The sequence below is a fragment of the Rhinoderma darwinii genome, chromosome 7 (genome assembly GCF_050947455.1).
Source record: "Rhinoderma darwinii isolate aRhiDar2 chromosome 7, aRhiDar2.hap1, whole genome shotgun sequence".
NCBI classification, from domain to species: Eukaryota; Metazoa; Chordata; class Amphibia; order Anura; family Rhinodermatidae; genus Rhinoderma; species Rhinoderma darwinii.
In genome coordinates, this window is record NC_134693.1 from 127,098,406 (window position 1) to 127,121,450 (window position 23,045).

General features: G+C 42.3%; 2 protein-coding genes and 3 non-coding genes across 7 annotated transcripts in view; all 5 read right to left on the reverse strand.

The window, feature by feature from the left end:
- Positions 1 to 3,235: 3,235 nt before the first annotated feature.
- RPL13A (ribosomal protein L13a) lies at positions 3,236 to 10,716 on the reverse strand. Its single transcript, XM_075833992.1, has 9 exons — positions 10,615 to 10,716; positions 9,537 to 9,683; positions 8,735 to 8,807; positions 8,474 to 8,539; positions 5,756 to 5,857; positions 5,458 to 5,543; positions 5,313 to 5,372; positions 5,073 to 5,195; positions 3,236 to 3,354 (listed from the first exon to the last, which is right to left on the reverse strand). Exons 1-9 carry the CDS (start codon positions 10,627 to 10,629, stop codon positions 3,268 to 3,270), a joined length of 759 nt encoding a protein of 252 aa, XP_075690107.1. The 5' UTR covers positions 10,630 to 10,716; the 3' UTR covers positions 3,236 to 3,267.
- On the reverse strand, positions 4,485 to 4,559 carry LOC142658254 (small nucleolar RNA Z195/SNORD33/SNORD32 family). Its single transcript, XR_012850085.1, has one exon. It is a non-coding gene; the product is annotated as a small nucleolar RNA Z195/SNORD33/SNORD32 family (small nucleolar RNA).
- Positions 8,618 to 8,700, reverse strand: LOC142658252 (small nucleolar RNA Z195/SNORD33/SNORD32 family). Its single transcript, XR_012850083.1, has one exon. It is a non-coding gene; the product is annotated as a small nucleolar RNA Z195/SNORD33/SNORD32 family (small nucleolar RNA).
- On the reverse strand, positions 8,876 to 8,949 carry LOC142658253 (small nucleolar RNA Z195/SNORD33/SNORD32 family). The gene has a single exon (XR_012850084.1). It is a non-coding gene; the product is annotated as a small nucleolar RNA Z195/SNORD33/SNORD32 family (small nucleolar RNA).
- An 8,208-nt stretch (positions 10,717 to 18,924) lies between the features above and the next one.
- ADAMTS9 (ADAM metallopeptidase with thrombospondin type 1 motif 9) overlaps positions 18,925 to 23,045 on the reverse strand; it is a 186,253-nt gene continuing 182,132 nt past the window's right edge. For all 3 annotated transcript variants that reach the window (XM_075833996.1, XM_075833993.1, XM_075833994.1), the window contains one exon: positions 18,925 to 22,387. The gene's annotated coding sequence lies outside the window, so the exon portion shown is untranslated. The remainder of the gene's footprint in view (positions 22,388 to 23,045) is intronic.

The window sequence follows — 23,045 nt, forward strand, 5'->3', positions numbered from 1 at the left end:
TTAGTTTTACGTTTTACTAAATAGGGCTGTAAAACCTGGTCGCTTAAATCCACCCCCCCCATGTACTTGTTATATTTGGACACGCTCACTGGTTTGTGCTTGTCCGATGTTGCCCCTCTTTCCCTCACTGCCACTGTTCCTGCGGTATGAATCGTGCTTAGCACATACACATCTTTGCGATCCCTGAACTTGACCGCCAGCAATTCTTCAGATGCATAAGCACAGGAGTCCCCCTTTACCATGCGCTTCCCCACTAATTGCTGTGGAAAACCAATTCTGTTTTTGCGCATGGTACCACATGCCCCAGTCTTTGCAGCATGCAAATGCCTAAACAGGGGCACACTCGAATAAAAATTATCACAGTACAGGTGGTACCCTTTGTGAAGCAGAGGCTGCATTATCTCCCACACGATCTTACTGCTGGTGGAAAGATCAGGGGGGCATCCAGGAACATTTATTGTGCGGTCCCGCCCTTCATAAATCCTGAAGGCGCTGGTATATCCTGACCCGCTTTCACACAATTTGTAGAGCTTAACGCCATATCTTGCCCTTTTTGAAGGTAGCTATTGGCGAAAGCTAAGTCTGCCTTGAAAGTTGAGGAGGGATTCGTCCACACTTACATTCTGCTCAGGGGTGTAGAGTTGCAGAAATAAATTATTCAGGGAATTTATTAGCGGTCTTATTTTGAACAACCGATCCCGGTTTGCATCGGTACTTGGGGGAGCCTGTGCGCTGTCATTGAAGTGGAGGAACCTCATTATTGTCTCATAACGAGACCTGGGCATTACTGCAGAATATACTGGGGTGGCTTGGGTGGGTCATGTTGACCAGTAAGACCTAATGGAGGGCTTTGACAATACCCATATTTAGGGTGAGCCCCAATTTTTTTTTTTTAATTCCAGCAAATTGGTGGGCGTCCAATCTCTGGCATGGGTGGATGAAGGTTTCTGCCTTATATATTGCGTGGCATATAAATTTGTTTCGTGGACAATCTGATTTAGGATGTCATCCGTTATAAATAAATGGAAGTAATCCATTTGGACAAAATTTGTATTGTCCACGGTTATGGCAGGAGTGGCAGTAAATCCGTGGATTCTAGGCCCAAAAGATGGGGCAGGTGCCCATACAAGAGCCTGGACTGAAGGGACCAGGCTGTCCCGTGCTACAGCGCTACTTGGCCCTGCGCTTTCAAGTTCTGCAGTTCCAACTGCATCAGGGACAACATCCCCTGAAGATGAACCTGAAGTGACGCTGTCATCGTCACTAGTTAAAACAGGTTCCATCTCGGACGCCATCTCTGATGCGGTCTCCGACTCAGACCACAGCATGGCGCATGCCTCCTCGGCGCTAAACAGCTTCCTCGCCATAACGTAACTAACACTAACAAAACAAATATTTTTTTTTTTTTTTTATATAAAACACACAAACTAACTGCTATATATATCTACACTACCGCTAACAAAAAAATAAACCGCTATTGCTATATAATTTATATATGTGGATATATATATAATTATATACTCCCTACCTGCCTATTCTAATAGAATAAAAGATAGAAAGGTAGATATATAGAAAAAAAGATAGATTTATATCTATCTATACAGAGAATGTTTTAGAGTGTAACTGTATTTTTTTGTAACTGTAACTGTATTTTTTTTCACTGTAATCTTCTGGCAGCAATTCTCCCGAGTCTCTTCTTCTCCTCAAACTGAAACAATGTTTGAGGAGAAGAAAAGAGGCAGGAGATTTACTGCCAGAAAAGTCAAAATAAAACAAATGTGGTCGCTGTGATAGGTTTTCACAGCGACCACATGTTCAGGGACCATCAGATTGGTCCCTGATACTCTGCCCAGTGCTGTTGGTAACAGCGTGGGCACAGGGCTGTGTGCACGCAATCGCGTGCACACTGTTTTCTATGCAGAAATGCATGTGATTGCTGTGATTGGTTGTCACAGCGATCACATGTTCAGGGGCCAAAAGATTGACCCCTGACATTCTGCCCAGTGCCCATGGCTGTTAGCAACAGCCATGGCAAAGAGCTGTGTTCCCCCCATTTACGGCGTGCACAGTCTCTGAAGTGCCGCCGTAAATAGTCTATACGGCGGACTTCAGAGACCCTGACCGCTGGCCGTATAAATACGGCCAGCGGTTGGGAACCTGTTAAACGTCCGTGTGATGGCTGTTGATACAACGGCAGTCACACAGATCTATATAATTCAATGTGGCTGTTGTTTCAACGGACCGTGTGAAGGGTCTGTGAGAAAAGGACATGTCCTATTTTTTCACACATCCCTCCATAGACTCTAGTCTATGAGGGATGTGTGATATCGCACCCCCACCGCAGAGCACGGATGCACGTTGGACGTGAAAAACAGCCATTTCACATTCGAGATGCGCAACACCCGTGTGAATCTAGCCTAAAGGTGCGATTATTGGTACATTCAGGGAATATCCTTTCACTTAGGCACATTTGTTTCTCAGGTTTTTAGTTGGGTCTCTAGATTGCTTGTTTTTAATTAAAGTCAGCCCAGTGATCACCATGGGTCTCTTCATTAAGGCTCTGTTCACATCTGCATTGGGGCTTGTTTATAACAGAAGCCACAATGCTATGACAACCACACGACTGACACCAGCAGATGTACCCCATTAGCTTATAATGGGGTGTCAGATTCCGCCACGGTGTTGGTCATTTCGATTGCTATATATCCCAAACAGAATTTGCAATGGAGGTTCCAAGACAAATTTGAATTGAGCCCAAGTCCTGGCTATAAGCGGTTCCTGGCACCCCCTTTACTAGAGGTCTCTCATTCAGGGCCGTCATCTATTAGGGTATGTGCACACGGAGTGTTTTCAGATGTTTTTCTGGTAGTAAATGTCCCGCAAAACGGCTGAAAAATTGGAAGCAGAACGCCTCCAAACATCTGTCCATTGATTTCAATGGGAAACACAGCGTTCTGTTCAGACGGGGTGTTTTTTTACGCCTAATTTTTCAAAAACGGCACGTAAAGAGAAGCCCGCGAAAAAGTGATGTCACTTCTTAGGACGATTTGGGAGCATTTTTTCATTGACTATAGAAGTACAGCCATAAAAACCGCCGAAAAACGTGGTTTTAAGAAAGTCTGCATGCATTACCGCCGGAATGTTAGCGGATTCGGTCAGGATTTAGGTGTTTAATCCTGAACGTGTGAACATGGCCTTAGGCACCTTGGTGACCATCAACAAACACCAACAAATGTTTCTTCAAATATTTATTCCAAATCTGAATATTTAGACGAGGACACCATACTGCTTCAGGACATTTGTATACTTTGCAATTTTGCTTTCAACGTTCTTCTCAGCCTGCTTTTTCAGTTTCTGAAAAATGGAGAATTATGGAAATAAATATGCGGCTGCAAATGGCAAACAGTGGGTTAATGTATGGCAATTGAAGATTTAGATCTAATGTACACTAGCAAAATGTAAACTACTATATGGAGAACTTGGTACACGCTTTAACCTCCAATACTATACTAGTCCACTTCATGTATTGATAAGTAGCCTGTGGCTGAAATTAAGGAGCTTTCTGGCTTATTCAAATGTATGGTCTTTTAATTAGATATCATTAAAAAGGATCTTCCACCTTCTTACCCCACCCTGTATGATAACCGTATTAAGTAGTGATAGTCACGCTAATTTCAGTGGTCACTTATTCGTTGTAGTGCAGTAATTTAGGAGAACTCATCATATATCTGCAGTGCGCAGCCAGCACTGAAGGCAACGAGTCCACAATATTTACACTCCCTTGCCACATTTCAGTGACAGGAGGAACGTGAATATCATTGGACTCCGTTGCGGTGCAAATATAAAATGTAAGACGCAGGATAAGAAGGTGACCGAGTCGCTTTTAACTGATCGTGGGGACAGACTGCTGGGTCTGGGGTCTTCAGAGCAGGTTAACATGGTTGAAACGGAAATAAAAAAATTTATGTATTTTTCCAGTTCTCCCTTTTCTTTCTGTAACTATTTTCACAGCTGTTCAATCAATGCAGATCAGTGACAAATACTTCCTATAAAGCCCTAAGATTTTTATGCTAATGGACATTAAAGGGGTTGTCCACTTTCTGAAAGCTGAGGACCTATTTACCGGACATATGATCGGTGTGTGTCAGACATCCGGTTCCCGCTCTGGATAGTGGCCGTTCAGCGGAACTGCAGCTCTGCCGCTATTCTTTGACTGGAGCCATCTGCTTCTGGCAACATCGTCCAGAGGCAGCCGAAGTGGTGCAGGGTCCGGGTGTCTGACAAGTACCAATCATATACTGATGACCTATCCGGTGGATCGGTAATCCGTTTTCAGAAAGTGGACAACCCCTTTAAAGGGATTTGATAGGTTATGGGTAAAGATGGTTTATGAACACCTAAACAAATGTCAATCCAGCATTGGACATCCATTTTAAATGCATTGTGACATGTATTATCGGTCTGCACCATTACTGCATCAGTCAGCCGTCTCAGATGGTAGTGCATGTGAAATGATTTCATTGTAGTGAAACTCAACCACCATGTTCATCAACGACAAGGCTGAAACTGATTCTGCTGTGCGAAGGCCACAAAAGTTCACATGGTCAGGGGGTGGACACTCCAAGAGCAAGCTTAAGTTTTAGTATTTAGTTGTCAGGAATTAAGTACTAAGTGTCAGCAGCAATTGCAGGGTGCATTGGTCTCCAGGCTAACGGGAGTAGAGCCCTATCTGACGGCATATTATAACGCACCACCAAAACGCTGGATGACAGACTCGCCATATAAGTCCGCCAAAATCTGGTTCTGTAGAATAGGAGATTTTACATGCTGGTTTAGCCATTATGGGAGCATCTTCTAGACACCCTCACAGTAGGGACTCTCTAAATAGTGTCACACTGCTTGCACAAAGATCAGTGAGCCACAATCTTTCAGCTTACATTCCCCTGCAGGTCCAGCACCACTCGTGCTACAACACATCCAGACAACAGGAATCACGGCATTATTAGCGTTGGATGCAATTGCAGGAACTGCAACCCAACAAAGGACATTAAAAACAAATGTATTTTACTTACCATCACCAGCTTCTTCTTGTTGTAGTGCAACTTGGCCTTTTCCTTCCTTTTCTCTTCAAGGGTGGCAGTCACAGCTTGGTACTTCCAGCCAACTTCATGAGCAAGGCGCCCAAGGAAAGCAAACTACACAAAAGTCCAATACAGCCATTTAGTCTTTTTAATGCCCATGAACTCATTTAAAAACACAAATAAGTCACTACAATCAGAGCCTGGCTATAATTACAGCCAAGTGTCACATACCTTTCTTGTTGGCTTCAATCGCACGATCTTCAGGGCAGCGGGGACCACCATACGCTTTCTCTAGATGGGGAAAAACAATGTGGGTCCGTTATGGGTTCACACAAAATGTGTTATCACTGCAGTGTATTAGTAGACACCCCCTTACCTTGTCATAAGGAGGTGGGATACCATCAAAGACCTTCAGCCTCTCCAGAGCAGCCTGTCCTCTCTTGGTCTTGTGGGGAAGCATTCCTGAATTGAAATTTTTCTTTATGTTAGACATGTCAATCTTTACAAGCTCCCATGCATGTCCTTTAACGGATTACCGAGCTCGAAGCCATGCTGTAAGTATACAATCACTACACAATGGCAGATTTACAACATTATTGTAAGATTATTTAAAGCCGACTGCACTTCACATGTACACCTAATAAAAAAAAAACACAGTATCAGATGAGCGTTACCTCTTACAGTCCTCCAGAAGATGCGGCTGGGTGCTCTGAAGTGGTACGGCCCACGGGAAGGGTTTGTGTTCATGCGTTTGCGCAGGAAAGCAAGGTACTTAACTATTGGAGACATTATTTTTTGTAAGTGCTAGCATAAAAAATACCACATTGTCAAGAACAAAAGCTGTCTAAGTTTTTTGGTGCGGTTTGACATGGAAACAGCGCTAAAAACCAGATGAAATTGCCTCTCGGCGACATCAATGTAAAGCGGAGGCGTGTTTTTCCCCACGAACGGAAAAAAATGCTCACGGGACAAAAAAAAAAAAGTCATGCTCGGTCATCCTGCGTTTCGGTCTCTGACCTCCCATCGACATCAATGGGAGGCAGAGAAAGCGTTTTTCGCAGTTTTGCCTGAAGGAATTGAGGCTGATTTTTCTGCTGGCAAAAAGCTGTGTGAACAGGGCCTAGTAGTTTAGACAGTTTATTATCCCAGGTTTACATGTTACATTTCATTGTACGGTGCAGATAGACAAGAGATTTACACACATCACTGCCCCCATGATCATCTCCATTACTTGTTCAGAGAACATATACAGGTCTGGATGCTTATACTACTTGTTTAGGTGTCCTGGAAAAGCTGGGATCCAGGTCAGTATAGGATGCCTAAGTAACGGCAGTTCTTACTCTCAGACGAGGGCACCCGAGTGATACGTTTTTGGAGACCAAGCTTAGGCTACATTCACACTGCAATACATGCACCGAACGTGCACTACAGACGCAGTGTGAATATAGCCATATATCTGTTTTTTTTTAGTTACACAACTAATAAAATTATATTTGCTATACAGTCTGCTTACATTCTGACAGACACCAAGTGGCTCCATCAACATTATAAAAGGCGGCTGAAGAAGTGCCTATTGAACATTCCTATGGGGGAACTTCAAATCCCAGCATGATCTTTGTGTAAGACCCAATGCTCACAACCGCAGTGTTTTACTGTCCGCAAATACAGATCAGTTATCATCCGCATAACTGGCAAATACGGTCCATAGCGCATCCTTATTTACATATGCACAATTTTTTTTATTTTTCCCAATGGCAGGCTACAAACTAAGTCACCAACGTGTCCTGAAACCCTTTTTCAGATTTTCATTTTCGTTTTTTCCTCCCCACCTTCCAAAAGACAAAACTTATTTTTCCGTCGATATAGTCCTATGAGGGCTTGGATTTTTGCGGGACGAGTTGTAGTTTTCGTAGCACCATTTATTTTGCCATATAATTCACTAGGAAAAAATTTGTGGGGTAGAAAATGAACAAAAAAACTGTGATTCCTCCATGGTATTTCGCGCGCCGTTTTTACGGAATTCACTGTGCAATTAAAACATGTTAACTTTATTCTGCGGGTCAATACGATTACGGCGATACCAGATATATATTGTTTCTTCTATAATTTACTACTTTCACAAGTAAAAAAAGTGTAAAAAATAATGTATTTTGTGTCGCCAAATTCTGAGAGACATAACTTTTTTTTTTTTTCGTCGATTAAGTGGTATGTGGGCTTATTTAGTGCGGGATAAGCTGTAGTTTAATAATACCATTTTGGAGTACATGCGACGGTTTGATCATTTTTTATTTGTTTTTGTGGGAGATTAGGTGACCAAAAAAGAGATTCTGGCGTTTACAATTTTATTTTACGGCGTTCACCCTGCGGGTTAAATAATTATATATTGTAATAGTTTAGACTTTTACAGACGCGGCAATACCAATAATGTTTATTTATTAATCCCCCTAGGGGACTTCAACCAGCGATCGTTAGATCACTTGCACTATATACTGCAATACTAATGTATTGCAGTATATAGTGATTCTGACAGGACGGAGGAAGGGCTTAATAGGAGCACAAAGATGGCGGTTCTGGGGGCCTTCATTAGGCCCTCAGGCAGCCATAGCAACCATCGCGCCCCCCCCCCCACGATTGCATTGCGGGGGGTGGGGACCGCTCCCCTCTTTATAACTATTTAAATGCTGCGGTAGCTATTGACAGAGGCATTTAATGAGTTAAACGAGCGCGATCCCGCTCGTTACTCTGAAGTGTCGGCTGTAACATACAGCCGGCATCGTATGGAACGGGTTCACTCCGAGCTCGTTCCGTACTTCCCCCTACCCGACTTTGGCGCATGGATACGTCAAATGTCAGGAAGGGGTTAAAAATGGCATGATCGATCAGGCACCATTTTCTTGAGGAATCCCCTTCCGTCAGATAGAAACGCTTCTGCATTTACGGACGGCTACACATCGATGGCAGTCTACAATTTTGCATGCACCAATAGACTTACGGGCAAGCCCGTGCTGTGAACGCAGACAGGGATAGGACATGTTCTATATTTTGGGGAACATTTCTATGGACCAGACATGGAAATGAATAGGTCCACAGATTATCCATAATTATGGTAACGTGTGTGGGGCCCATCATTTGTAACCTTTTTGCGAATCCATAAATAAAGAGGCACTACAAAGGCATTTGCGGACAGCGAGCCAGATATGCAGATGACTCTCAGGTGACCCCGGGTACATAATTGTGGACAGTAAATAAAAAAACACTATTGTCGTGTGCATGAAACCTAAAGGAGGCAAAGTATATTATACTAGGGAAATCACTTACAATCCTCAAATGATATACCAAATGTCAATAGTAGATTAACCATAAGGCAAAACTTTTAAATCTGGGATACTTACGTTTGTTGCGGTAGAAGTTGCCGGAAATGTTGATGCCTTCACATCTTACAACCACCACTTTGCGCCCTGGGGGATCCAGAAGATTATAGTTGTATCAGATATTCGGGAAAATAGACTAAGTCTCTACTTCTTTAAGGTTTAGTTTCAGTCTCAGATGGTAGTGCATGTAAAGTTAACTCATGGTCGATTAAACTCGTATGAGAAACTTTAGACTCATCAATGACCGTTTACAATATTTTCCACGGAAACGTTCACACTTACCAAGCAACACCTGCTTAGCAACAATAGCAGCGAGACGACCAAGAAGATGTCCTCTGCCATCGATGACCAGAACCTGCGTAAAACATCCACATGTCAGACAGGTAGCTGCGGTGCGCCCCATCACATTACTGCAGCGGTCAGCCGTCTCAGATGGTAGTGCATGTGAAATTATTTCATTGTAGTGAAACTCAACCACCATGTTCATCAATGACCAGGCTGAAACGTCCAATAAACACCCTCAATATATAACCCCAAAAATAAAGTCAGTGGCAATATCCTCCTGCCAACTGCCCAGCCCTGTTGTAAACCCAAGTCAGCGCTGCACCCAGGTCACCCACATTTTCTCAGCATTTTACAGTCTCATACTATGGATATTACTTGCATCCCCTGTGCTACGCTCCAGCAGATCACAGATGCATTAAACAATGTTGGCCATTCATTCAGATTTATTGGCGCTCTTTTTGACGAGGAAGCCGCACCAACAAACACGTCCAAAATCGCCTCGCATTTGTTGGAAAAAAAAAAAAAAGTGGAATGCTCTCGTGTTTCCATCTCTAACCTCCCAGTGATATCAATGGGAGGCAGAGAAAAACGTTGTCACAGCTTCTTTTGCCCACAGCGCTCAATGGTCACGACCAAAAAAGTGCAGGGATATGCCATAGAGGTTTGATAGTGGCGGGTGCCAGCGCTGGACTGTTTCCGTAGCAACCATACACCACAATGAGGGCACGGTGCATGAGGCCTTACTAATGTAGACGCAGAACATTCGCAGTTATCAGCCATACAAGAGCGTGATCATTACCTGACTTGAAGCTTTAAAGCCTCGGCCCAAGTTCTTGTAGAAGCCCGGGAGACCCCCCTGGAGCAGTTTTTGAGGCAGCACCTTGGCCTGGAGCAGTTTTTGAGGCAGCACCTTGGCCTGGAGCAGTTTTTGAGGCAGCACCTTGGCCTGGAGCAGAAAAGTTACATGGCATCAAATACAATAAGGAGCACGTGGTCAATAACAGAGAATACCAGGATTACAGCCCACACCACCTCTTCACCAGTAAAGCTGCCATGGGATACTTACTACGTGTTACACAATGATGGGAATGATATCCCACAGTAGAAGAACAAAAATTTTACAGTATGGAGTTGAAATGAGATTTTTAGGGCACATCATTACTGGGGAACCGCATTTACAATAGGATCTTCATAGGAGAAACATCTCGGGTCCAGCAGCACCCCAGCACTTGAATGCTACCTGTGTATACCAGTTCATCAGAGGACACCGATTACTGGCACTCCAGCAGTGGTGAAACTACAACTCCCAGCATGCTCTGAAAGCATATACCTGACTAGCATGTTGGGAGCTGTAGTGCCACAAGTTGGACACTGCGGTTTTGGATACATTATCGCATCCTACAGGATTATAAGGACAAATTGTTGACATACAAGAAAATGGCCGATACCGGAGAATCCACTGATATGTTGACCTGTGATTTTGGATTACGCCATTAGGTGGCAGCGAGTTACGGTATAATGGTATCAGGGGAGGACAGGCCCGAACCAATGCACACCTGTAACCGAGAGCGGCCTAGTAATGGAGGCGCAGATCTCACGTGTCTTGTCCAACGCACGACAAACGTAAAGCAAAGAATATAATATCGTCTGAGACGTGTATGGGTTTCCATGGAGCGGACTGGGCTACCACATGAGCCCCGGGACTCTGAGGCCGCAGCGCCCATGCGTGAAATATTACTGGAGCCACACATCATTCACAGGTGCCCACTCTGAGCCCGGCGCTCCGCTGACGCCTAACAGTCATTCCGCCACACTCTGCCGCCTCGTCGGTGTAAAAGGAGGGCCCGCTAAACAGCTGCACGGCCGGAGCCTCTCACCTTAGTGTCCGCCATCTTGGGCTGCCGGACGAGAAAGAGACTCACGCTCGGCCACGGGGTCTCCAAAAAGGAAGCAAAGGGGCGGAAGTGACGAAATGGGACCGCCTTCTGTCACTGGAATCGAGCAGGAAGTGGGTGGGTCTAAGGCGCTACGTAGTTATTCAAAGGATTCGGGAGGAAGTGACACAACGCAATCAGCTTTTGGCTTCTGTAGCGTAATGGAATGTATGAAAGCCGATGTGTGATTGGTCAGTCGGACAACGTCGCTCGTGGTAGTACAGAGGGTGGTGAGCTAGGGCTGCGAGGTATGTCGGGATTTGTAGTTCTGTAACTGGAGAGCCTTGTCCAAGATTGTGTGGTTTAGTTGGGTACTGACGTTTTTATCTCTGCGACGTGGTCAGATCGTAAAATAAAAAAAAGGCTTCAATAACATTCTTATATAGTGAATATTACATATATTAGCACGGAACACATGTGAAATGTTAAATACTTTTGTGTCAAAAAAGACAAAAGTATAATAGGTATGATACCTTTATTGGCTAACCATAAAAGTTCTATATGCGGCTTTCAGAGCACACAGGCCCCTTCTTCAGGCAGTTTACAAATGAATGAGTCTCTGGACCAGACCACAGTTTGGCAGATTTAAAGGTACTCATTCTGAAGGGTCATTTTAAAAACAACAGAGAAAGAAAAATTTGGGAATTCAAGATGATGATAAAATTCCAGTCATTGACACAAGGCCTCAATCTAACACCAGGATTTATGAGCCACTACATGGACACACGTCACGTCCCCCATCAGACTGACTCCAGATGCCTTAAAGGAACAGTGTCATCACAAATTATTTTTTTATATGTTAAAGATGTTAGTGCTTTATTAAAAACGTTTATATTTATTTGTGTGTTTGTGTGTTACTTTTTCTTATTTTTACACTTTTTCTTCCCTATGGGGGCTGCAATTTTTTGTTCCATTTCTGTATGTGTCGATTAACGACACATACAGACATGGAATACAGCAGCCACAGTCCCATAGGGACTGCGAACGGCTCCCGTCCCATTCACTTGTGTGTACGGCGTCTGTGTGGGAACTGCGCATGCGCCGCTCCCACACAGTCCAATTTGAAATTGGCGCCGTCCGGCGCCATTTTCCTGTGGACCGGAAGTCGCGGCCGGACAGTAATATTACTACTTCCGGTCGCGGCTTCCGGACTTGTGCACTTGGACCAGCGGCAGCAGACGGAGCGGACGGGCCGGAGGGAGCCGCGGCGGCAGGAGCAGGTAAGAGATTTCAATGTATGTTCGTGTTTGTGTGTGTTTACTACTGTATGTTAACCTTCTACACTGTGTGTTAGCTCAAAAAATGGCGACACACAGTGTAGGAGGTTACACCGTTCAAACCCCTCGTTTATCCCGGCACTAGCCAGGATAAAGGAGGGGGGGATGCTGAGAGCTCACTAGAGCGAGGGCTTTTTACCCAATTTTGCAATGCTGCAATTTTGGGAATAGCTCCATCTAGTGACCAGAAATGGGTAATATTATAAATTAGAATTAATTTATAATATTTCCTGACTCGTGAAAAAAATAAAAAAAATTTGAACAATGTTTAATCACCCACACACTAAATGTTTAATTTAAAAAAAACAAACATGTTTTTCTGGCAACACATTCCCTTTAACTCCTAAGTCATCACCCCTATAACCTCAGTTTTATTGCCCCGGCTTATCTTAATGATGTATCACCTCATGTACTAATTGTCTTTGTGTAACATCTAAATGTTGTGCTTTTTTCTAAGTCATTCATTTGTAAACTGCCTGAAGAAGGGGCCTGTGTGCTCTGAAAGCCGCATATAGAACTTTTATGGTTAGCCAATAAAGGTATCATACCTATTATACTTTTGTCTTTTTTGACACAAAAGTATTTAACATTTCATATTGTCTCTGGCTAACACGGTACTACACAATTTTTTACTGTACTTCGTGAGCACGGAACACAGAAATCACAGAGCCCTATGGAAACGCAGAATGGGCCCCACTCCTTACTGAGAAATCCCCCTTTATTAAAGATAATGTCCACCATTCAGTATTTAGTTCCAAAATCCTATACTAATTAATTTTATGAATATATCTGTATAGGGGGACCTCTGTTTTTCTGCCGTGAAATATGACGTCACTTTTTGCTGCATGCACCCGCCACTAGGGGGCGCTCACTACATATAGATGTCTGCATCATGCATGTAGTATTGAACTCAATGGGAGATGTATAATTCTGTATGCAATGAGCTCCCCCTAGGGGCGACAGTGATAACGTCATGCTGCAATTTTTCATACAAATAATATTTATGTCATGTTGATTTGTTATGTCATAAATGTCTGACTTATGGAGTTCGACCTTTGGGACCGATCCCAACAATAGTGGTGTCTGGTCCCACATTCCCAGCAGAAAAGCAAGCAAAAAAACATCAGCCAGAAGACCTAATATTTTTACAGCAAGGACGGATTCACACTGAAAGACACTTGGCAAAACTTTCAACATCTGGTCCAGGACATAGACAAGAGACTGTTAAGACATATCCAATTAATATGCCATTAATGTCATTCATATAAAAAAAAAAACACAAGGCATGCCCCTCAATCTAGTACCCAAAGACCCTACATCAGACAGTGCAGGAGGGTGGAGGACATAAACGGCGCTGTTTGCACTGTGTGAACAAGGTCTGACTTGCGGCAGATTTTGCATGTATTTTTATAGTCGGAAATGGAACCTAAACAGAAGAAATATATAAAGAAAGGCCTTAAGCTGTCTACACTACTCGATACAATACTTTTGGCTTAAAAAAATGCATGCAAAATCTGCATCAAATCTGCAATGTGTGAACGAGGCCTTATTGTCACACTGTAGTCCGCGTTTCTGTTATTACAGCTATACAAAGTGCTGCATAAGCTTGTCACTCGACAGGAGGAGGAGAGGGGGCGTAATTTGCATTGACAGCAAGGAAGGTTTGGGGGATCTGCCCTCCACTATAGAGTAAACTATGAAATGAGGGAGCCTAAACTAGTCATGCTCGGTGAGATTTGTTGCTGATACCTATAGTTGATAAGGCACCTGAAGCAGCACTGCAGAGGTTTGATGCCTTCCTTCTCTTATAGGGAGTAACTTATATTATTGCAATGCTGATATATGACGTAAGTTAGAAATACACATGGTAAAGGGTAACTAAACGTTCAACAAACTTCTGACATGACATAGTGACATGTCAGAAGTTTGGATTGGTGGGGGTCCGAGCACTGAGACCCCCAATCACTAAAATGAAGTGGCAGAAGCGCTCATGTGAGCGCTCAGCTGCTTCGTGTCTGTTCGGCTTTTTCCGGAAATCAATGTATCGGAGTACGGGCTTAATAGAAAGTCTATGAGCCTGTACTCCGATACATCGGCTTTCCGATGTATTTATTCAATAATAAAAATGATTTTCCGTTTGTATAGTGGGGACATTTTTTTTTGTATGTTTCTTTTCTGACAAATGTTCTGATTTAAAAAAATAAATAAAAACCATCCGTATAACAAAATAATATTGTCTGTTTTAGTAAATACTCGTATTCTCATTCATTCTTACACCGTTTCAATCGGTAGAATGTTTAAAAAATAAGAAGGGACATTTGTCCACTAAATAAAAAATAGCTTTTAGAGGAAGAAGGAAATCATATTTAGGCCTCATTTACACGAGCGTGTGCGTTTTGCGCACGCAAAAACCGCGGCGTTTTGTGTGCGCAAAAGGCACTTAACAGCTCTGTGTGTCAGCCCTGTATGATGCGCGGCTGCGTGATTTTCGCGCAGCCGCCATCATGATGACACTCCGTTTGGATGTTTGTCAACAGAAAAGCACGTGGTGCTTTTCTATTTGCAAACATACTTTTGACTGCTGTTGCGCGAATCACGCGCGTCCCACGGAAGTGCTTCCATGTGGTGCGCGTGATTTTCACGCACCCATTGACTTCAATGGGTACGTGATGCGCGAACAGCGCACAAAGATAGGACATGTCGTGAGTTTTACGCAGCGGACTCACGCTGAGCAAAACTCACGGACTGTCTGCACTGCCCCCATAGACTAATATAGGTGGGTACGACACGCATGAAAAGCACACGCGTCGCACGCACGTATATCACGCTCGTGTAAACGAGGCCTTAAATCACAAGGAAAATGGGATAAGGATCGATTGGGGATTAGTTTATAAACATATCGGAGATGCATCACTGAATCACGATCACCGATTTATTTGTTTTATGATCAATCATAGACTTTATTATATATGTAGGTGAATAAAGTGATGCTTTTAGAAAGATCATATTACTTGACGCTAAGTAAAGAGGAAGGGGATGTTTTTTTATAAGATCTGGAACAGATGGATAGTGGAATTATCCCACGAGCAGAAAAAGGCCTCAGAGCTGTTTTATATTGTTTTAGTAGTTGTTTGAGTAATGATTTGTTTTTGTTTTTTTAATATACTGTATATTTTTTATATTTATCTATAAAATTCAAAAATCTCCCACCCAGAGAGAGAGAAAGGAAAAAGAATATATATATAAAAATAAATATATATATATATATATATATATATATATATATATATATATATATATATATATATATATATATATATATATATATATATATATTCTTTTTTCCTTTCTCTCTCTCTGGGTGGGAGATTTTTGAATTTTCAGTATTATCTATTTGAATCCCCTTCGGGATAGTGTCTGTACTACATAATAATTTGTTTAATATAATGTGAACTCGGAACATTTTCTTTGTTTTTTATTGTTATGTAGTATGGAATTTTTTAAATATAATTCAACAATAATAAAAAATTATATTATAAAAAAATAAATACTTGTATTCTCCGTAAAAGTACAATTACAACCTCTTTGCTTAGAGCTCTGCATTGTGTTGTTCCTCTGTTATTCTTCATAGACGTTTATGAATAAATTGACAACTGGGTGTTACCATTCCACTTGTTATTTGGCTGTGTCCCTATTGACATGCCCCATTGACAAGGGAATCGTAACACTCAGTTTCCAGTTTATTCATGAATTTCTAGGAGGGAAAAAAAATTGAGGAATGGAACAATGCTCCAACATTTATATTTCATGGGGAATTCAAATTTTTACTAAAACAGACATGTCAGCAGAGATTCAGGTAATACCAGAAAAGTCATGTGCAGGAGGCTGTGGCTCCATACTATGCTTCCATATGGTGCTTAGCACGTTGTTACCTCCATAATATTTAATCAGATTTTGGAGACATATGGAAATACAGTAGAACCCCATAAAATTTTAGGAGTGCTGTGTTCCAGTAACTGTAACTGGAGGTTGTGTTCATGAGGCCTTAGGTTAAGGATGCACTGAGATTCTTGTATCTAGACTTTTTTCTTCCAGCATTTTCACATATTTATGACATTTTCAAGTGATTTTGTTAATATTACTCAATAGTGTAAAAAAAAAGTAGCACTACACTTTAAAAATCGCCCAAAAATCTCAACAAGCAGTAATTGCTTGACTATAGTGAAAATTTAGAGGACCTGTCACTAGGTCATATAAGTTGAACTTAGTTGGTTTGCTGACCGAAATAGCGCTGTCTCCCTGATTCCCGCACTGCTTTTCCTTTTTTCCCGGAGCCCCCTGTCCCAGAGATATGGCCCACTGTTGTGTTGGATCCCTATATGCTAATTTGCTGTAGAAAGCCAACAGGGCGTGAACTACTCTTAGGCTGCCTCATGCTGATTGGACAGTATCAGAGCAGAGGCAGGGAAGTTAGCTCCACCCTGCTGGTTAACTACAGCAAGTTAGCTTATCGGGGGCCAACACAATGGTAGGCCATATCTCTGGAATGGGGGGCTCCAGGTAAAAAAGACACACTGCACTGGAATCAGAGAGACCGTGCTATTCAGGTCAGTTAACCAGTTCAATTTATGTGTCCTAGTGACAGGTGCTCTTTAAGTGCTTCCTATCTGTACCTTACCCAAGTGCTGAATCTTGTTAGCCTTCTTCTACTATATATCAACCAAAGTTGCACAAAAGTATCCTAGAAAATGGTGCCCAGCTGCGTGTCACATAACAAAAAGACAAAACGACACTGTAGAAATTTTAAAAATAATTTATTTGTTAATAGGTGAACACCGGTAAAGCTATCATCAGTGCATATTAAGTATCTAATACAATACAAAACAGATACAAATGAGTGAACAGAAATCTGACATGTATTTATAAAAAAAGACAAAAAAGTATTTGTGTGTAACATAATTAGCACCGGAGATGTAGGAAGAGGTATATACAAGACAGAATGCTTACAAAAAGCATGTATCAGACGTGTAGCATCTTTGAAATTAATATAATTTATACCAACCCTTTAATCATATAGATACAGTGCATGAATAGAACAGCAGGACTAAAAAATACAAATAATTAAGAATACATAAACAAATTTAATCCAAAATTGTTCATATAAAAATATTGTTAGCCATTTTTTTTTTATATAAAACAATGACAAAATAATAATCCAAAGTTAAGTATAAAAATCTAGACTCTTAAAATACTTACTAGAAAGTCAGACCACATTTTTTTTCATAGCTGGAAACTATGGAACTAGGAATTATGGGAATTAAAAATCGACCAAAAATTTAGATCCATTCAAGGTGAATTTTTCCGATCCATTTTGTGGCCCATTCATTCTGCTGATCGGTGGAGGTCCCGAGGGGTTCGACTTCCCCCCAATTACCCATTGATGGCCCATACTAAAGAAAGGCTGTCTATGGCAATTCTCTTTAAGAAGCTCTCCAGTCTGAGAACTTGAGGAGAGGAGGGAGTTTAGGATTTACAGCACATAAGGCTAAAGTTTTAGGACTGACTGGAGGTGTACCCCTTTGGCTCCAGCCGTCCTCTCAGCTTCACTTGGAAGAGGTGCAGAAGGGCAATTGACAGTAATGTCCTGTCTTAGTCTTTCCTGAGTGAAGCTGGGAGAGGCCAAAAGGCACTAAAGGGCACAGTGCTTGGCAGAGGGGCACAAGGAAGAGTTGAAGTCTCAGCTTTTGGACCTCCACTAAGGTATGAAGTAGTATACATTCAGCCAGCAGGCATGCATATGGGAATTGGATTTTTTCCCCACATTTAAACAAGCAGTGCCCAATTGGTGGTCCCCACGATTTACCTGCTTAGATTAGGACATCAATGTGGGTCTTGGGAAAGATACTTTCGTCAATCATCATTACCAGTTACCTTCGTGATCAATAATAGTCCTCTCAAAATCAAGTGGGTTTTGAAGGACCCTCTCATTCTTTGCAGGTGTTCATGGGGCATCGAGGGACCGCTTGGCTCGATCACAACAGTGTGGGCATATACAAACATCTGAACATTTATCCTTGTGGCTAAACCCTTGGATCAAGCAGCAATATCCAGCTGTTTGTGGCGAACATGTTGTCAAGCTGTTGAAGAGCAATATTTCTACCAGGTACATGGATGAAATCTCCAAAACACTTCATAACCTTGCAAAATATCAGAAGCTTTTTCATTGTTTAATAAATAGATGTAACAGATTCCATATTTTTTTAATTATTTGTAATAATCCATATTATTTCTGAACCTATGTACGATTTCATTTTTCTTCCTGAGGCAAGTGATGCATTAGTTTTAAGTGACCAAGGCCTAAGTATACCCTACACAGAGCTGGTCACCTTCAAGCCTTCTACTAAAACTACCTAAACTTACTGGTCCTGCCGAGACAGTGTTACAAAGCTACAGGTTGGAGACCACTGCCCTATAATATGTCCAGGTACTATACGTCTACACTTCTACATTACTGTATTCCTCTTTGTAAGGATTCTGCTTGTAGGTGTCTCTAAAGTATCCTAGGGAGAACAGTAAGTTTACTCGGTTTACCATTGGTTATGGGTATGGAAGGACTGAAGATGAACAACCCCTATAGATCAATGCTGATACTAAATGACCACTATCAAAGGGGTTGTCCGGGCACGTGGCGTTTTTTCATTCTGATAACCTATCCACAGGATCAGTGAAGTCCTTGCGGTGGTTCTGGCACGGGGCGGTTTTTCATACTGATGACCCACAGGTAGGTCATAAGTAAATGATCGGTGGGGGTCCGACACCCGGACCCCACACCGTTCAGCTGCCTCCGGGCACCTGATGTCCGTGCCAGAAACAGATGGCTCCGGTCACAGTAAAGCGGTGGTGCTGCAGTACTGCAGCTCTGTTCCGATTCAAGTGAATAGGAGCAGAGTTGCATTACTGAAGCACGGCTGCTATGCAGTGTACAGAATCATGTGCTTCCGACATCGGCCAGTGCGTAACATCAGGTGCACGAAGGCAGCTGGAACAGCTGATAGGTGCGGGGTCCGGGTGTCGGTCCTCCACCAATCAAATACTGATGACCTATCCTGTGGGTCATCAGTATGAAAAATTGTCCCGTGCCCGGACCACTGTAAAGGACTTCACTTGGCACCTCCGGATTTTGCCAGGGAAAGCGGTGGCCAGCCAGACATTTTGGCCGCCTTGTGCCAGACAACCCCAAAAACGTCAATCTGTGCTGGTCATTTATGGATAAGTACATTTGGGTATACACCTTTACCTATTATTTTTAAGTTCTATATTAAAGAGGTTGTCTCATGAGGACAACCGCTGTTCATTTGACCGATTAGGGACCATTCTGGCGGACTCGAGCCATCCATGTATTACATTGCAGAGAAAATGTCTGGCCAGAGAAGGTTCCCCTGACAAAATAAGCTGATTGCCAGTGGTGCCGGGAGCTGGACCTGCGACAATTAGGTGATCGCCGCAGTGGATTTAATATGAAAGAGGTTGTCTCTGATGAGACAATCTGTTTAATTGTTCTCCTGATACATATTCAAGTTTGATGAGTTTTACCAGCCCCACGACACCTTTAGTTTTGAGGAGGTCTAGCAGCTCACAGCTTTGCATAGAATCACTGTACAGTAGGTATGATACAGGGAGTGTCTACTTTAGACAATCCCTTTTAGTTGAAAGGATCAACCAAGTGTTCAATTCCCCTGCAGCATCACCACAGGGGAAATTGAGTATAACATGGTGCCCATTGAAATCTATGGCATGTGCGTGTAATGGACGGATGTATCAGATTCTCCAGAGAGAGATGCTCCTTGTAGCCAGTCTCCTCTCAGACTAATCGAAGGCCGTCCCGAATAAGGGACTACTCTCTATTAGCTCAGAATGCCCTAATAGGGTACTTTAAAATGGGTTTCTAAACCAAACAACCCCTTAATCCGCACACTCTCTTAGTGCTCTTTCACATACCCAACCACAGTATTCCTTTCAGTCTTTTGGGAAAGATTTTCCTTCTTCCTCCTTATGGGATTCATTTATATTTTTTTGGTAATAGAGAGATGAGATACGTGAATGAGCCCTAAGAGGGGGCAAGGATGCTGGGACGTAAATGGAGGAATTAGAGTTAGTTGAGGGGCCAGATCACCCCACTATAGGGAGTACTGATATGAAGCTCCAGTAGAGCTGGTGTGGACACCTCATGGTTCTCAGTACATCTCTATGTGAAGCAAACTTGTACGTTTTCTATTAACCCTATATAAAAGCTTTGGTGATAATCTCCTTTCAATGGATGGAACAGTTTCGATGGCATGCAACAATTCAAGCAACGTATAAAATTTTTTTAAGGTAGTTCATTAACATTTTTTAGAGTATATTTCTTATTGTAACTTCCTTAGAAATCAAAAAAATTATATTTTATTCTTAGATATTAATTCAATAAATATTTCTAAAGATATTTCTTATTTTTTTCTATAAAAGGCACCATTGTTGTTTTCTTTCAGCTCGTAGTGCAAATAATTCCCTTTTTTTTTAATATAAAATATTACATAAAACACAAACAGAATTCACAATGTTATACAATTGACCAACCGTTGGACATGAGACATGAAATGTTATACTTGGCATTTTCCTTAAAATGTTTCATCTAGTAAATTTAACAAAGTACATGGATACTAAGTAGACCTTCTACGGCATATGATGAAGGTTGGCGTGATCTTATTCATACTAGGGTCATGGCTTCTGTTATTACTGGTGTTGTATTGGCCCACCAAAGTACCAGAGGACCCTCCGGTGGGCCGAGACGCCGAAACTATAATAAGACCCAAAGTTCTAGAGGGGACTTTGGAGCCAATCACTTGCCACTAGGATCTATTTCTTATGGGAAGATTCACAAATAACCTATTAGACCATATCGATGATATATCCTGTGTGCCCAATGATATTAACAAAGTTTACAATGCAATTATAAAAGGTTTACCCTCCGCATCGTGTCTTCTGGCGGGCCCAAGAATCCCAGTCTGGAGCCATGGCGGTTATGACGTATACATTGTGTAACGCATTCTGATGGATCCCACTGACCCATAGGTCCATGAGGTTTCCAAATAACTATGGAAACTTGATGGATCGGATCTTAATGATAAGCAGATCCTTACGTGTACGTTAATAGAACAGAAACCAGTATATTTCCTTATAGTTCACCTAGACAGATGTAGTGAGGCTATAAGAGGATTCAGACATGTTTAAGAATTATTCTATGATACTGGCCATTATCGATGAATCCTGACATATAAATGATAGTTCACATGTAATCATATGGTACTTGTGGACGTGAAAACTAGCCAATAGAAAATCGAAATGGAGGAGGATAGTCCAATGTCTGCGAATTACACTGATATAGATCTTGTATGTCTATCCGGATTGACCCGAGCCAGTATGGCACCCAGTTTGATGAAAAAGGCTTATGACATTACCCCACAATGTATAAGGAGTCCTGTGCTTCCTAATGCATTGATTCCCAACCTTATTACCATAGGGGAAGCATTCTATATTTTGGCCGAGATTTGACAATTAGTGACTATTCTACTGAATGTAAAAATATGGGTAGATCCTACAGAACTGTGATAAAATACTCATGTACTAGAAAGAAGGAACTAGCGGTGCCCATCATGAATGTATAATACTCCCTGTAGAATAAGGGCAGATTACATCCTGTGTTCTGGGGTCTCTTGACCTTTCAGGTTTGACATCTACTAATGTAACAGGGGTGCTTGCTCTACCGGAAGCCAGTATTAAAAAAATGTCCTTCAAAATAAGCAGCGTCGGAGTTGTACGGCAGACCCTCATCTCCTCCCACCTCTATACATGGATAATGGGGGCGGGAGGGGGGGGGGGGATTGGCAATCTTGACACTCATCTGAAAGATCATCGATCTGACAATATTTCTTCCTTGAAAAATTTATAAACATTTAGTAAAAAATGCCAAGTATACCCTGTTAACACTTGCAAAGCACCGGAGGCTTATAAGCCGACTGGAAATATGATGGACAGTTAAAACCTGTGACAACAAAACATCACTCATGTCAATACGCTACATATGATGTAGAGCACGTAAAATGCAGTGGATGGACTGCAAAAGTGGAACAAGAAAATAAAATAAAAAAAGCCGCCAGACCACTTCACGGATGACGGTTCCAGACACGTGAGCGGCCGACAACGCATCCCGCAGGGGAGGGCAGACAAGAGACATTTTAACGCACACAAAATATTAAAATAAATAACCTCAGACATAAATATTATTCTATACATCACTTGGTATACAATCTATTTACACATGTACAATCGATGAGGAAGAGGTATTGCAGCACGAGTCTTTATCCATCTGAACTTCTGATATCTTCTTATTTTTAAAGCACCTGGAAGATACAAGTCACGCTTAAGATTCATTTATGTTTACCATGAGGTTAGTAAATCTACATTCATTTCGAACACTAGAGCTAGCCATACACTCGATAGCTGTTTGCCGAACGACGGCTATTACTTCTGACGTCCGAGCGGGGACGAGGGGAATAAGCAGGGGACGGGGGGAGAGGGGAATAAGCCGCTACCAGACTCCTCTGGCACAGCTTATCTCCCGCTGGTACAAAGGATTGGACAAGTTGAAATCTGACATGTCTGATTCTTTTCCCCCAACATCTGCCATAGTGTCGGGACAGCCCCGTGCACATTAGAAAGTTGGCCGGCCCTGCTGAAATCAAAAAGTTTTACTTCCTGGTTCTGTCACCGTAAGGGAGCGCGTGACCACAGGGTGGGGGGGGATACTGGAACTTTTCTCCATGTTATCACACGTCTTACCAATGAGAGAGAACATGTGTTCCCTGATAGGAGACTTTAAAGGGTAACTAAACATTTATAGAACTTTTGACATATCATAGTGACATGTCAGAAGTTTTGATCGGTGGGTGTTCGAGCACTGAGACCCCCACCGATTGCTAAAACGAAGCGTCAGAAGGCGCCCATGCTTGTAAAGTGCTGGGTGGCATTTTTACAATATGCCAGGTGTCTACTTTCTGA

Coding starts and splice junctions, on each gene's coding strand:
- RPL13A (XM_075833992.1), bottom strand. Junction 8,540..8,734: donor TGCTAAGCAGGTGTTGCTTG/GTAAGTGTGAAC, acceptor TGGATCCCCCAG/GGCGCAAAGTGGTGGTTGTA. Junction 3,355..5,072: donor ACAAGAAGAAGCTGGTGATG/GTAAGTAAAATA, acceptor TCCATTTTTCAG/AAACTGAAAAAGCAGGCTGA.